We start from the raw sequence: 16,274 nt of genomic DNA on the forward strand, positions 1-16,274 counted from the left end.
AATGATCATTGAATCCATCTTTTTTTCCCTTGAAGCAATTGGCCTTAGGTAGCTTCCCCAGGGTCACACAGCTAGAAATTGTTAAATGTCTGAGACCAGATTTGAATTCAGGTCCTCCTGACTTCAGGGCTGGTGCTCTATCCACTGTACCCCCTAGCTGCCCCCAACCATACTTTCATTATTTGGTTCTTAGTTTTCTTCCCATAAAAACAGTCTAAATATATAGGACTGAAGATCCATCACTTCTTTATCTAGTTTCTCCTTTTAAGTAAAGTACAAGGGAAGCTATATGATGCAATGGAAAGAGAACCAGTCCTGAGTTCAAATCCAGCTTCACACACTTGACACTTACTTATCATGTGACCTTGGGCAAGTCACTTAACTCCAATGCTTTGCCCAAAATAGATAAATAAATAAAGGATGACTTTTCAAACTAGGATGAAATGGTATAATTTTTTTTATATGTATAGCAAAGTGCTTGCCGTAATAGAAGGTTCTTAATAAATGAAATTTTTCTTCTCCATTTTTCTTCAAAATTTAAATCAGTACATTTAGACTACTTTGCACTCTATCAACATATATTGGCTATTTCGCAAAAGAAAATTTCCAACAGTCATCATTTGTATTTTTTGTCATATTTCCAAATTAGGAGAGTAACAGGTAAAACTGCAGAATATTGTTACCATGATTGGAAAAATAATTTCCTGAGTCATTTGTAGCTAAATTTTATTTGTTTTCATCCTTTGATGCTTGTTTATTGGAGAATGCCCTTTGTTATAAATCTCTTCTAAATTACTTAAATAGTTTGATTCTCAGACTATTAGCAGTGATATTTTTAATATGATCAAATGTTTTCCCATTCTTATTTTTCTTATAATTCGATCTTTATTGATTTTATTAATATGAAAATGTCCAAACCAACTTTAAATTGGTTATTCTTATTTCATCTCCTTTATCAAGAGACTAATGGAAGAAGGAAATCAAACAAGCATCTCCGAGTTCATCCTCCTGGGCCTTTCAAACAAGCCTGAACAGGAGAGACTTCTATTTTTCCTATTCCTGATTATGTACCTGGTCACCATGCTATGGAACCTGCTGATCATTCTGGCCATTAGAACTGACTCCCACCTTCACACCCCCATGTACTTCTTCCTCAGCAATTTGTCCCTCGTTGACATCTGCTTCACATCCAGCACTGTCCCCAAGATGTTAGTTAATTACATAACTGGAAATAAAGCAATTTCTTACATTGGGTGTCTGACACAAATGTTCTTCTTCATCTGGTTTGCAGGATTAGATAGTATTATCCTTGCTTCCATGGCCTATGACCGCTATGTGGCCATCTGTGCCCCATTACACTATACCATGATCATGACCCAAAAAGTCTGTGCCTCTCTAGTAGCAGTGTGCTGGTGTTGGGCCTGTATTGATGCCCTGATTCACACAGTCTCCCTAACCCGACTTTCATTCTGTGGCCACAATGAAATCTCTCATTTCTTCTGTGATCTCAGTACGATCACAAGGTTGGCCTGCTCAGATACATCATTCAATGACTTGATGGTCTACACAGTAGGAGGACTGACAACTGTCATGCCCTTTATTGGCATCCTCATCTCCTACACTCGTATTTTCATTGCAGTCCTGAAGATCCCCTCCACTCATGGGAGAAAGAAAGCTTTCAACACTTGTGGCTCCCACCTAGCTGCGGTCTGTCTCTTCTATGGAACAATCATTGAAATTTACTTCAACCCCACATCCACCCATACTGCCCAAAAGGACACAGCATCAACTGTCATGTACACTGTAGTCACCCCCATGCTGAACCCTTTCATCTACAGTGTAAGGAACAATGATATGAAAAGAACCCTGAGGATGCTTTTCATCAGAAAACCAGGCCTCTCCCTATGATGATTGATGTCCTTCTGGGTCTGGATGCCTGTGTCTCAAGCAATTATCTAATAATTTTTTTTTAATTTTCAATAAAATTGCCTCTATATGATTAATGTTTTTTTCTCACCTCTTATCTACACTAGTGGTGATATACTGAGATAAAAGGGTCATAGGCAGTTTGCTTCTCCATCTGGTTCCATCCACTTTTAGCTGAGCAATCGTCTCATTTCCTGTGCCTCAGTTTCCTAATCTGGGGGATGAAGGTGCAACTACACAGGGAATACTTTTTAGAGCTAGACAAAAAATGAAATTCTACAATTTACAGGCTTTCTTGCCTAGAGCATTGAATACTCTCCATTATGAGAGATGGACTTGAACCCACGTCTTCCTAATTTCAAGACATACCCATCTATTTTCTAAGAAAAGCTGACAATAAAGAGTTTAGACAAAAATAGAAAGGCTCTTAGAAACTAAAGTAGAGCAAAGGAGAAAAAATTTCTACAAAATCACTCTGATCATGTAAATGAGAAGGGGAAAACTTAAATTTGGTAAAATTATAAGAAACAATTGGGGAAATGTACCACTGTCTCTTCTTTACATATATTGGAAGACTTTGAACATGGAATATTATAGGTACCATCTTAGGTCATCATTGTATTGGTTACTTTCATCAAATTAAAAAATATTTCAGATAACAGGAAATGAGCATTTTAAGTACATATTATGAAGGAATGATCTAGTAGATAGTGAAAGCTTAAATACAAATGAAAGAGCAGAGATGGTAGAGGAGGAAATATGCCAATAAAGATGTGATGGAATAAGATTTCTTATGTACATAAAGGGACTGGTTTTGTCAAGATAAAGGGTCACCTCATCATGTGAGACAGCAATGAAAGGAGAAATAGTGGTAGATGTGAGACAATGAGAAAAGGAGCAGCAATTAATAGATATTTATATTTAAATATACAGTACTAAAGATCCATCACTCCTTTATCTAGTTTGTCCTTGTAAATAAAGTATATAGGCAGCTATATTGCACAGTGGATAAAACACTTGTCCTCAAGTCAGCAATATCTGAGTTCAAATCCAGCATAAGACACTTGACATTTCCTAAGGGTGTAACTCTGAGCAAATCACTTAACCCCAATGTCTTGCCCAAAACAGATAAATAAATAAAGTATGAAATTTCAAAGTAGAAAGTAATGTGCGTTTGATGTAACATTTTTAAATTTAAAAGAAGCACAGTATCTGTCACAATAGTAGTTTCTTTAAAAATTCTTATTCTCTTCTCCCTTTTCCACTAAAGTCTAAATCACCGCATTTGGACTCTTTTGTATTCTATCAAATGGAATGACTATTTTCTCACAATTTTTCCATCAGTCATCATTTTGGGGGGGAGGGTGTTTGGTTATATTTCCAAATTTTCAGACTGTTAGGTGAAACTGCTTAGTATTCTTGCCCATGAATGGGCATATGTTTTCCTGAGGTCATTTATAGCTAACAATTCTTGTTTAGAAAAATAATTTATCCTTTGATCCTTTTTTCTTGGAGGATATAGTTTGTGTTATAAATCTTTTCTCAATTCCCTAAATGTTTAGGATCTCAGTGGCATTTTCTTTAATAAATTCAAATGTTTCCCCATTATCCTGGATCTATTCCAATTCTATCTGGGTTGATTTTATTCATACAAAAATGTTCAAACAGAACAAAAGGTCAAGAATTTCAAAAGCATTAATGAAAAAATGCAAATGAAAGTGGGCTACCTGTACCAGATATAAAACTATACTATAAAGCAGCAGTCAACAAAACAATTTGGTACTAGCTAAGAAGTAGATGAATTGGTTAGGGTCACAAGATAGAATAGTTAATAACTATAGTAATCTAACCTTTGATAAATCCAAATACCCAAGCTTCTGGGAGAAGGACTCAGTATTTGACAAAAATTGATGGGATAATTGGAAAATAGTATGGCAGAAACTAGGCATTGATCAATACCTAACATTCTATGCCAAAATAAAGTCAAAATGGATTCATGATTTAGACATAAAGAGTGATACTATAAGCAAATTATAAGAACAAAGTGTAGTCTACCTCTCCGATATCTGGATAAGGAAGGAATTTATGGCCAAAGAAGAACTAGAGTACAGTATGAAATGCAAAATGGATAATTTTGATTTTATTAAATTTAAAAGGTACAAACAGAACCAACACAGACTAGATTAGAAGGAAAGAAGAAAAATGGGAAACATCTTTACATCCAAGGATTCTGATAAAAGGCTTATTTTGAAAATATCTAGAATTTGATTTTGATATATAGAATTTGATTCAGAGTAGTAAGAATACAAACCATTCCAGTCCTTTTTATAGTGGCAAGAAACTGGAACGTGAGTGGATGATCATTAATTAGAGAATGACTAAATAAGTTATGGTATATGTTATGGAATATTATTTTTCTATAAGAAATGATCAGCAGGATGATTTCAGAGAGACCTGAAGAGACTTACATGAACTGATGCTAAGTGAAATAGAACCAGAAGATCATTGTACATGGAAACTGCAAAATTATATGATGATCAATTCTGATGGACATGACTCTCATCAACAATGAGGTGATTCAGACCAGTTCCAATGATCTTGTGATGAAGAGAGCCATCTACACCCAGAAAGAGGACTGTGGAAACTGAGTGTGCTTCACAACATAGTATTTTCACTCTTTTTGTTGTTGTTTGCTTGCATTTTATTTTTTTCTCATTTTTTTTGGTTTGATTTGATTTCTCTTGTGTGGCAAAATAATTGTATAGATATGTATGCATATATTGGATTTAACATATATTTCTACCATGTTTAACATATATTGGACTATTTGCCATCTAGGGATAATGGTGGAGGAAGGAGGGAAATTGGAACACAAGGTTTTACAAGGGCTAATGTTGAAGAACTGTCCACACAGATGTTTTGAAAAACAAAAAGCTTTAATAAAAAAGAATACAAGCCATTCTCCAATTAATAAATAGTCAAAAGATATGAAACAGACAATTTTCAGGCAAATAAATTAAAAACATATCTAGTCATATGAAAAAATGCTCTAAATCACTATTGATCAGAGTAATGCAAATTAAACCAACTCTGAAGTACCACTACATAACGGTCAGATTGGCTAAGATGATAGGAAAATATAATGATGAATGTTGGAGGGTGTGTAGGAAAACTGGGACATTAATTAATGGGGGAGTTGTGAACTGATCCAACCATTCTAGAGAATAATTTGGAACTATGTCCAAAGGGACTTCAAATTGTCAATACTCTTTGATCTAGCATTGTCTCTGCTGGGTCTGTATCTAAAAAAGATCATAAAAAAATGGAAAAGGATGCATGTCTGCAAAAAAAGTTTACAGCAGCTCTTTATTTTGGCAAGAAACTGAAAACCAAGTGGCTGTCCATCAGTTGAGGAATGGCTGAACAGTTATGGTATATGAATGTTCGGGAATATTATTGCTCTATAAGAAACGATCAGCTAGATGATTTCGAAGAGACCTGGAGAGACCTGCATCTGCATGAACTGATACTAAGTAAAATGAGAAAAACCAAGAGAAATTTGTACATAGCAACATTATATAATGACCAATTTTGATGGATGTGGCTCTTTTCAACAATGAGCTGATAGAAGTCAATTCCAATAGACTTGTGATGGAGAGAGCCATCTGCATCCAGAAAGAGGATTATTGGGAGAATGTGGCTCACAACATAGTTTTTTGAACATGACATTCAGGGAAACCAATAAATTTTAAATTATCTCTCCTGGATCTATTTTCTAGGTCATTGTTTTTCCAACAAGATCTTTCACATTTTTGTCTACTTTTTCATTTGTTTCACTTTGCTTCATGTATCTTGATTTCTCATAAAATAACATTTGCTCATTTCTATTTTTTAAGGAATTATTTTTCTCAGTGAGCTTTTCTACTTCCTTTCCCAACAGGCCAATTTTGCTTTTTAAGGCATTCTTCTTCTTGTTAATTTTTTTTTGTATTTCCTTTTGTATCTCTTTCAATTCTTTCCCTATTTTTCCTCTATGTCTCTTAATTAATTTTAAAGTCCTAAATTGAAAGGTCTTCTGACAAAAGTTCCACATCTTATTTTTCTTAAAGAACTTTGGAAAGAGTGGGCGGAGCCATCAGATGTGGAGAAGACACATGCGACTTTACTGAATGCTCGTTTCTCTTTAAACTCTTTATCAATATTATCATAGAGCCATAAGAAACTAGCTCTTGACTGCCACAATTCAATAAAAGATAAAATAAGAACAACTTTCTACCAGTATAAAGACAAATCATGCATGTCTCAAAAGGTTGGTTCATGAGGCCTTCAGGGAGATCAAGCGCAGACAGGAGTAAATGACGGTTCGAGGGAAGACCATCAAATCCTGAAAGTGAAAGCACAGATCTCACAGCACTAGAGCACAGCATCAACCCACAATAAGTAGCTTTTCCTTGGGACAGTTGTGATCCTAGGCATTGCAGAGAGGAATCTCAGCAGGTTAGCCTTTCCAATCTTGTCTGCTAGTGGGGAGCTTGAGCTTGGCCATAGAACTTTCAGGGCCGATTTGCATCAGAGCAGGGACTGGGCAGGTTTGCAGCGGTCTGCGGTCAGCTCTATACTTCACAGTCCCTAAAGGAGAGCCCAGCTTGAAGGCAGTGACACTTTCATGCCATCTTAGCCTCTGCCAGCAATGCTATCCCTCACTTCCCTATCTAAGCAGTTTAGTAACTCCTGCCAGTCTGAATCCAAAACCTTCCTGATTGGGGAAGGAAACTCTCAATGAAGCACTCCCATCCACCTCAAAGGCAATCGGTTGACATCTCTCCCTCTCTGCAGAGGAAGCTATATATCCTTGACCCTAGGAGACCTACCCTAAGGCTTTTACAAAATGAATAAAAAAATGAAAAACGTCGCAGCTTCTATGCAGATATCAAAAGACAGCTCAAGCAAACCTGAAGAGACCTCAAACGAGCAAGAAATCATCAGAGCACTTCCTCCATACCATATGCTCTACATAGAAGAGACCATTAAAAGTCTCCAAAAGGTTACAGAGATACAATGACAGAAGAAAGAAACCTACAAAGAGCAACAACTACCTAGAAAACACATTGGAAAAAGTAAAAATCTCAGGAAAGTAAGATGCATGAAATCTGGAAAAAACAAAGAATTCACACAGAAAGCCACAACTCTGTAATTGGAAAAGACAAAGAACACTCAAGAGAAGCCAAGATCTGTGAACGTGGAAAAACAAAAATCAATTCACTAAAAAAAAGTCGTATCCGTAGAAAGAAAAATTCCACAACCAAAACAATACATTTAAAACTCAATTGGACATATAGAAAAAGTAAAAAGAAATGAAAGAAAATAATTCTTTAAAATTAAAACTGAACAACATAGAAAACTAATGATTCATTAGAACAGCAAAATCAGTCAAAGCAAAAGCCAAAAATTGACAAGTAGAAAAAAACCCAAAGTTATCTACTTCAAAAACGACAGACTTGAAAATGCATCTCAGGAAGAGATAATCTAGGATATTGGACTCTCCGAAAACTATATGAAAAAAAGAAAGCCATAGATACTATTTTACAAAAATCATCAAAAGAACTTGCCCAATAGTAAAAATCAGAAAGCAAAATAGAGCATTGAAAAAATTCATCGAAACTACCATTCGAAAAAACCTAAAAATCAAAACCCAAAGAATATTTGCAAAAATTTCAAGAAACTATCAAATTAAGAAAAAAATTACACAGCAACAACAAACCATTTAAAAAAGTACCACAACAAAGGATCACCCAAAATCTGGCTGCCTCTACATTAAAAAAGAAGACACTGAAACCATATTCCGAAGCACAAAACACAAGAATACAGATCCAAGAAAAACTACAGCTAAAGCTGACAACATTTCTTCCAGGGAAGAAATGGAACATTTAAAAACAAAGAATCCCATTTTTTCTGAAAAACAAACTAAACAAAAATTTGACCCATCTCCAACACCAAAACTCCAAATAACAGAAAAAAGCAAAAATAACCTAACATTGCCCTATTATTTAAATCCGCAATACAAAAAAAACATGTGCCAAATTGCCATACCTGAAATCATAACAAAAAGCGAAATATAGAAAAGAGACATATTGACAAAACAAGATGGAAAGGAAAGGAATACAAAAACCACTCCCACAAAAGCAAAAACTTATCATATCATGATTTAAGAAGAAAACATTTAAATCTTACTCATCACAAAACTACTCCAAAAAAAAGCAACATTTTTTTAGAGAAAATTCTCTCTCGCCTCATAAACGGGAGAGGAAAAGGAAAAAAAAAGTAAAAGAAGGAAGAAAAACTCCAAGGAGGGGAGGGATTAAAGAGGTATCATATCAGACGGTACATAATTAAAAGAAAAGTTGGGAGCAAAAACACAATCGGGGTATTGGATGAGATACAATTAAATCAACCAAAGTACAAGATAATTCCAAAAGAGGCTAGATAAGCGAAAAACAGAACACCACAATAATTGAAACAATTTAAAGCAGAGATATATGAGTAAGGTAAAAGGCTGGAGCAAAAATCTCCCATAGCTCAATGAAGTCAAAAGCAAATAGTCCTTATCTCAGATCAAGCAAAATAAAACGTCAATTAAAAGAATAACCAACTATCACCATGCCTCTCAAAAGCACTAACAAAACCAAAAAGTCAATATCAAACAACATCATCAGCCCCATAGTATGCATCTAAACCATATCCTAAAAGGGAAGTAAAGAAGTATGCCTAAAAAAGAGCAAAAAAACTTAATAGGGAATCTCAACTGACAGAATTAGAAAATCAACAAACAAATAATACATGAAATTAAACGTGCTGAAGTAAATAGAATATGAAAAATTAGAATTTGATCTTGAGAAAAATGAATAGTAAAAGAATATCACTTCTCCAGCATCTCAAGAACCTATTCAACAACATTGACAATAATGCAAAAGACCATACAAAAATTGAAATGCAAGAAAAGCAGAAATAAGAAATGCTTTCTTTTCAGATCATATCAATAAAACTACATTCAACAAAATATGGAAATAGACCAAAAAATCTCTGAAACTAAACACATCTCATCTTAAAAGAATGCATTGAAGTGAACAAGCATGCAAGCATCACAATTAATAATTTCACTCAAGATAATACAATGCATGAAGACATGCATCAACAAATTTGTGGAGACATGCCCAAATGGTAAAAGGAAATTTTATATCATAGAAGTCTTGCAAAAAAACAGAAAAAAATTAATAATTGAGCATTCAACTAAAAAAAACTAAAAAAGACCAAATTAAAAACCCCAATCAAATACTAAGTTGGAAATTCTAAAAATTAAAAGGAAAATTAAAAAATTGAAAGTAAAAAAAACTATTGAAACTAATTAATAAAACTAAGAAATTTAGTTTCTATAGAAAAAAAGCCAATAAAAAATAATAAACCTTTAGTAAATCTGATTAGAAAAAGGAGAAAAGAAAGTAGCTAGTCTTAAAAGAAAAAAGAGAACTTTCCACCAAGAAAGAAAAGTAGAAAATAATAAGAGTTATTTTCTCAACTTTATCCAATAAATTTGATAACCTAAGTGAAATGATGCACTACCTCCAAAAAATAACTTCCCAGACTAACAGAGAGGAAGTAAATGTTGAACAATCCCATTTCAGAAAAAAACAAAACAGGAAATTAAACAACTCCCTAAAAAAAAATCCCCAGGACAGATGGATTATTGAATATTTAGCAAACATTTAAGAACAATTGGCCCCAATGCATATAAATTATTTGCATAAACATAGAAAAGGTCCTCACATTCCTTCTATAACGACAAGACATACCAACACCAGCAAGCACGAAACAAGAAAGAAAATTATGCCAATCTCCCTAATGAATGTTGATACTAAAATCTTAAATAAGATATTAGCAAAAAAGACTACAGAAAATCATCTCCAAGAAATACACTATGATCAAGAAGATTTATACCAGGAATGCAGAAACTTGGTTCAATATTAGGAAAACTATCCAATATAATTGGCCATGTTAACCAAATTAACAAAAACCATATGATCATCTCAATAGATGCAGAAAAAGCATAGATAAAATCACAAATCCATTCCTATTAAAAAAACACTTAGTATAGGAATAAATGGAACTATTTCCATTAAAATAATCAGTACAGACAATCTATATTAACAAACCAAGTACCAGATAAATACCCCACAGCATCATTAATAAAAAAAATAATGAAAAAAAAACAAACTTATCATACGCATACAGACAAACCTAGCAACCATTCCAAAAACAACAAATCATATAAAATGCACACATAAAATAGAACTTATGAAATCTAACGAGTATGCAAACAACTATCAGCAACATTAAAACAATATTCTAATATCAATGTAAATATAAACCAAAAGGCTTAGCTAAAATATGAATACATGCACACTTTATAAGCCAATCTAGATGCAAAAGACTAAAACCTCAAATTACGCCGCAAACAAAAAATATTAAAAACATGCACACGCAAAATTTTAAAAAAAAGCACAAAGAAGCAAACACAAAAAATAACAAGCCAAAAGTTATAAAACACTCATTTAGCCATGTAAACATCGATAATATGAACTCTAAGCAAAAAAACCAACAAGCATCTTTCTGCATAAAAAAGTATATTAACAGAAAATACATCCACAACTTTAGCAAATTAGAACTATGGTTAAAAATAAATAAACCCCTATCAAAGCTTCATCCAACAGCATAATCTCAAAAATAAAAAAACAAGTAAATATCATAAAACAAAATCCAATCATGTAAACAGACAAAGTTACAAAAGTATTGCACAAAAATTACAAACAAATTTACAAGAATAACTACTGCATTCAATAATAAATATTTAACGAGAATCTATCTGACCAAAGTAATCTAGCAAAATCTTCATGAAAAAGCAAAATTTACAAAGAACCTAAACTTTTCCACAACAAATATAAGTCATAGATCATACAAAATCAAATTCGAGAAAAACTATAACAACTGAAAATATTAACTTGGATAGAAGACGAAGCAAATATAATAAAGATTGACAATATACCTCAAACTAATCATTTATGTTAGCTCATACCATATCAGACTTCCCAAAAAACTATTTATGACCTAGAAAAAAGTAACAACAAAGTTCATATGGAAAACACAAAAAGTCAAGAATTTCAAAGGGAATTAATAAAAAACAAATCAAATGATGGTGCTTAACTGTACCAGAATCCTAGAAATTATATTGCTAAAAGCAGTTACCAAAACTATTTAGTATTAGCTGAGAATAAATTAGTTGATCAGTCAGGAATAGAGTAAGGTTCAAGGATAAAACATATTCCAAAAATATAGCAACCATAGTCTTTGACAAAACCCAAAGATCAAACATTCATGATAAGAACTTACTGTTTATAAAAATTGCCTGGAAAAATTGGAAACTACATAGGCAGAAACTAGGCATTGATCCATACTTAACACCTACTACACAAGATAAAGTCAAAATGGGTTCATGACCTAGGCATAAGAAATGAAATCATTCAATAATATATAGAGGAACATATAGTTTACCAAATCAGACATTGGAAGGAAAGGTCTTTATGAACCAAAAGCAGAACTAGAAGATCTTACTGAATCACAAAATAGAAAATTTCAGATTATACCAAACTGAAATATTTGTACAAAGCAAAAACTAATTGCAGACAAGATTAGAAAGTGGAACAATAAACTGGGAAAATATTTCTAAGTCAAAAAGGTTACAAATAAAAGGCTCATTTCCAAAATATATAGAACATTTCAACTCTAATTCTATAAAAAATCAAACAACCATTCTCCAATTGAAAAATGAGTCAAAGGATTATAAACAGACAATTCTCAGATGAAGAATTAGAAACTATTTACTAGTCATATGAAAAGATGCTCAAAGTCATTATTTAAAATCAGAAAATGCAAATTAAGCAACATCTAAGATACACACAAACACCTGTCCAGATTTGGCTAAGAATACGCAGAAAAAATAATGATGATTGTTGGAGGGATATAGGAAAACTGGGACTCATTGAAACTGCTATTGTTGGTGGGTCTGAAATGAAACTGAAATCCAACCATTTTGGAGAAGTAGTTTTGGCAACTATGCTCAAAAACGTTATCAAACTGTGCATACCCTTTGATCCAACAGTGTTACTAGGATTATATCCCAAAAGATTATAAAGAAGGAAAGGGACCTGTATGTGCACGAATGTTTGTGGCAGCCCTTTTGTAGTGGCTAAAAACTGGAAACTGAATGGATGTCCATCAGTTGGAAGAATAGGCTAGAATAAATTGTGGTATATGAAAATTATGGAATATTACTGTTCTATGAAAATGCAACCAACAGGATAATTTCAGAAGGCCTGGGAGACTTACAGAACTGATGCTAGTGAAATAGGCAGGACCAGGAGATCATTATATGCTTCAACAAGCAATACATAGATGACAGTTCTGATGGACAGGCCATCCTCACAACAAGATCAGCAAATCATTTCTAATGGAGCTAGTAATGAACTGAACCAGCTTACAGAAAAAGAACTCTGGGAGATGACTAAAAAACCATTACATTGAATTCCCTAATCCCTATGTTTATACCTGCATTTTTGATTTCCTTCACAGAAGACTAATGTGACAATAATTCAGTCTGATTCTTTTGTACAGCTAAAATAAACTGTTTCAGTCATGTAATACTTATTATGTATCTAATATATTTAATATATTTAACATCTACTGGTCATCCTGCCATTTTAGGGAGGGTGGGGAGGTAAGAGGTGAAAAGTTGGAACAAGAGGTTTGGAATTGTTAATGCTGTAAAAGTTACCCATGTATATATCCTAGCTAAATAAAAGGCTATTCAATAAAAATAAATAAATAAAAAAAAATAAAGTAACTACTAGAAAAAAAACATTTGGGAATACTAACTAAAATTCATGAAAATTATACAAACTAATACATTTTCACACTAAATTATTGATCTTACCTAATTGAAAAATATTAAATGACTCTTGGATGTAGCGACACAATTTTTATATATTAAGTGATCATTTATATCCTAATACTTTAATCTATTATTTGCTATCCAATCAATCCCAAAAACTATTTGACATGACTTTGAAATTTAACAAGTAAAGTTCCATGTATATCGAAAAAAAAGGTCAATTTCCAAAGGAATTAAAGGTGAAAAAAAATAAATGAAGGGAAGTTTGACTAACAGATTCTTAAAATTATATTATAGAGCACATTACCAAACTATTTGTTGCCTAAAAGAAAGATGAGACTTGGATCAGTAGGAATCATGTTAGTGTTCTAGGGTATGACACAGATCACATTATGACAACCATTTCAATCTTTGACTAATCCGTTTTCTGAGATCCAAGTATACTTACTGTTTTGAATAAAACTTCTGGGTTGGAACTGAGAGCTGAGCTGGGATTCCGTTACAGATAGTTCAAAACCTGGGTTTATGACCTCTAGGCATAAATACTTTTATACTCTGAGACGTCTAGGATAGCCTTTACTACTACTCATGGCTCTGGTGGAGAGAAGGGAAAGGTCTCTATGGCCAAATCCTGGCAGAACTCCCCAGAGATCATTACTGATCACAGATATTTCATTGAAACTTTCTAAGTTGCCTTCCAAACTGGAAAAGTTCTATGGTACATTTGAATCAAAACTATGCTAGAGTAAGATTAAGGAATTATGGAGCAGTTAAGACTTGGTAAGCCTTACTTTTTTCATCATTAGCGTTCTGATAAGCTATTTCATACTATATATTAGAGATTATACTGCTTTGGGAATTTCATAAAATCAGCCCATTTCCAGATCCTTTAACAATTGTCAAAGATATGAACATGACAAATTGCTCAGATGAGAAAATTGACATTTACTAGTATATGGAATTTGATGCTCAAGATGTTTATAGAAAGTAATATTAAAAATTTGAACATAAACCTGTCAGTTGGCTATCCACAGGTAACAATATAATTGTGATCAGCTGGACATTATGCATTTTGTATTTACAGATCCAACCATTTTTGGAGATTTGAACTATGCTCAAAAAGTATCAAAATTGCATACCTTTATATGATTTCTGGGATATTCCAAAGGTAAAAAGAAGGGAAAGACCTATGTAAAATTTTGAACCCTTTTTTATCTAAAAACTGGAAACTAATGGATTCCATCATTGGAGAAATCTAAAAAGTTTGTTAAATTTATTATGGTATTTTTTCTTAAAAGAAACGGGATAATTTCAGAAAACCGGAAACTTCCAAACTCAGTAAAAACAGGACCAGGAATCATTTATCTTCCCAAAATACTATATTGACCTTCTGATGGACCCGGGCCATCCTCAGCAACGAGATCAACAAATCACAATGGAGCAGTAAGAACTGCGCTCATGAAAAGAACTCTGGGAGATACTAAAACCATTGAATTCCCAATCCCTATTTTACCAACCCATTTTTTGATTTCCTTCACAAGCTAATTGTACAATATTTCAGAGTCTGATTCTTTTTGTACAGCAAAATAACGTTTTGGTCATGTATACTTATTGTGTATCTAATTTATATTTTAATATATTTAACATCTACTGGTCATCCTGCCATCTAGGGGAGGGGGTGGGGGAGGTAAGAGGTGAAAAATTGGAACAAGAGGTTTGGCAATTGTTAATGCTGTAAAGTTACCCATGTATATATCCTGTAAATAAAAGGCTATTAAATAAAAAATAAATAAATAAATAAATAAAAAGAAGAGAAGAACATTTAAATAACTAAGTTCTGATAAAAATTATATTTGACTAATAATTTTTTTAAATAAATATTTGTCTTACCTAAAAAAAAAAAAAAAAAAAGACTTTGGATGTAGGAGCTTCAACTTTGTTATCATTTGAGTGTGTGTTTTGATCCATCTTATCACCATAACAACTTTCAATTGTCAGAATTTTTTTTTTGTTTTCTGCTCATTTTCCTAACCTATTGCATGACTTTTAATTGTTAAAGTAAAGCTCTGTTTCGAGAATAGAGGGTGCATTGTCCCAGGCTTCAGGGGTTTTGTTTTCAAAATGTTTTCAGAAATACTTCTAGGAGTTTGACCACAAGCATTCTTTTCTGCCCTGGATTTGTTAGGGCATCCTGCCCCACTTTAGCTATAAGTTCCAGTGTCCTGGGTGGAGAGAAGATGGGGAGGACTGGATCTCCAATGGCCAGAGCTGCTCTGGGACTGCACACCAGAACCGAATTCTGTTGCCACAGACCATTTCCATTGTCTTTCTAAGTCTGCCCTTGTGTTCCCCAACTGAGAGGTCCAGAAGTATCTATCACTGCTGAATCAAATGTCCCACCTTGCTGAGGCTGGAAGCTAGGGCTGGGCTGGGATTGCACACTGGACTCCAGTTCTACAGACCTTTTTTAACTGACCTTCTAGGTCTTCTTTGGTGTCTCTGGGCTGAGACGTCTGAAAGCTACCATACTACTACTGACTTAGAGGTTAGGCCTGGGCTGGGCTGGGGCTGGGTCAAAGGCTACATGGCAAATCCTGGCCCAGTGTGTCCTGCCCCAGGACTCCCACCCTATTGTCACAGATTTTTTTTTCTATTGAACTTCTAAGTTGCCTTCAGCTGGAAAATGTTCTACTCTGGTTTTTTGGGGGGCATTCTGATGTTCTAAAATTTGTTTAGAGTAATTATTTAAAGGAATTTGGAACAGTTTAGGAGAGAGGTTGGTCAAGTCCTTACCTTTATTCCTCCATCTTGGCTCCATCCATCCACAGCATAGTTTGTTCATCTTTTTATTGCTGTTTGCTTGCTTTGGGATTTTTTTCTCATTTTTCCCCTTTATGATCACCTTTTTCTTGTCAGCATGATAAATGTAGGAAATATGTATAGAAAATTTGCACATTTAACAATATTGGATTATTTGCCATGTAGGGGAGATGGTTGTAAAAAGGAAGGAGAAAAATTTTGTAACAAAAAGTTTTGCAAGGGTGAATGTTGAAAATTATCTTTGTGTGTATTTTGAAAATAAAAAAGTTATTATTTTTTAAAATGTGACTACAAATCACCCTAAAAATGTTCAAATCAATTTTATTTATTTATTTATTTTTGCTGAGGCAATTGAGGTTAAGTGAATTGCCCAGGGTCACATAGCTAGTAGGTGTTAAGTGTCTGAGATCAAATTTGAACTCAGGTCCTCCTGACTTCAGGGCTGGTGCTCTAACCACTGTGCAACCTAGCTGCCTCTCAAACCAACTTTAAATTGGTCGTTAATTTCATCTCCTTTCCCAAAAGACTC

At 33.7% G+C, this 16,274-nt stretch overlaps 1 protein-coding gene across 1 annotated transcript; it reads left to right on the top strand.

Moving 5' to 3' along the window:
- Positions 1-966: 966 nt before the first annotated feature.
- On the top strand, positions 967-1,908 carry LOC100930061 (olfactory receptor 1361-like). The gene has a single exon (XM_003760988.2). The coding sequence runs from the start codon at positions 967-969 to the stop codon at positions 1,906-1,908; it is 942 nt and encodes a 313-aa protein (XP_003761036.2).
- The last annotated feature ends 14,366 nt before the right edge of the window (positions 1,909-16,274 follow it).

Source organism: Sarcophilus harrisii, chromosome 1 (genome assembly GCF_902635505.1).
Source record: "Sarcophilus harrisii chromosome 1, mSarHar1.11, whole genome shotgun sequence".
Lineage (NCBI taxonomy): Eukaryota > Metazoa > Chordata > Mammalia > Dasyuromorphia > Dasyuridae > Sarcophilus > Sarcophilus harrisii.

Excerpts from the sequence above, each read along its gene's own strand:
- LOC100930061 (XM_003760988.2), top strand. The coding sequence starts at position 967 with ATGGAAGAAGGAAATCAAACAAGCATCTCCGAGTTCATCCTCCTGGGC.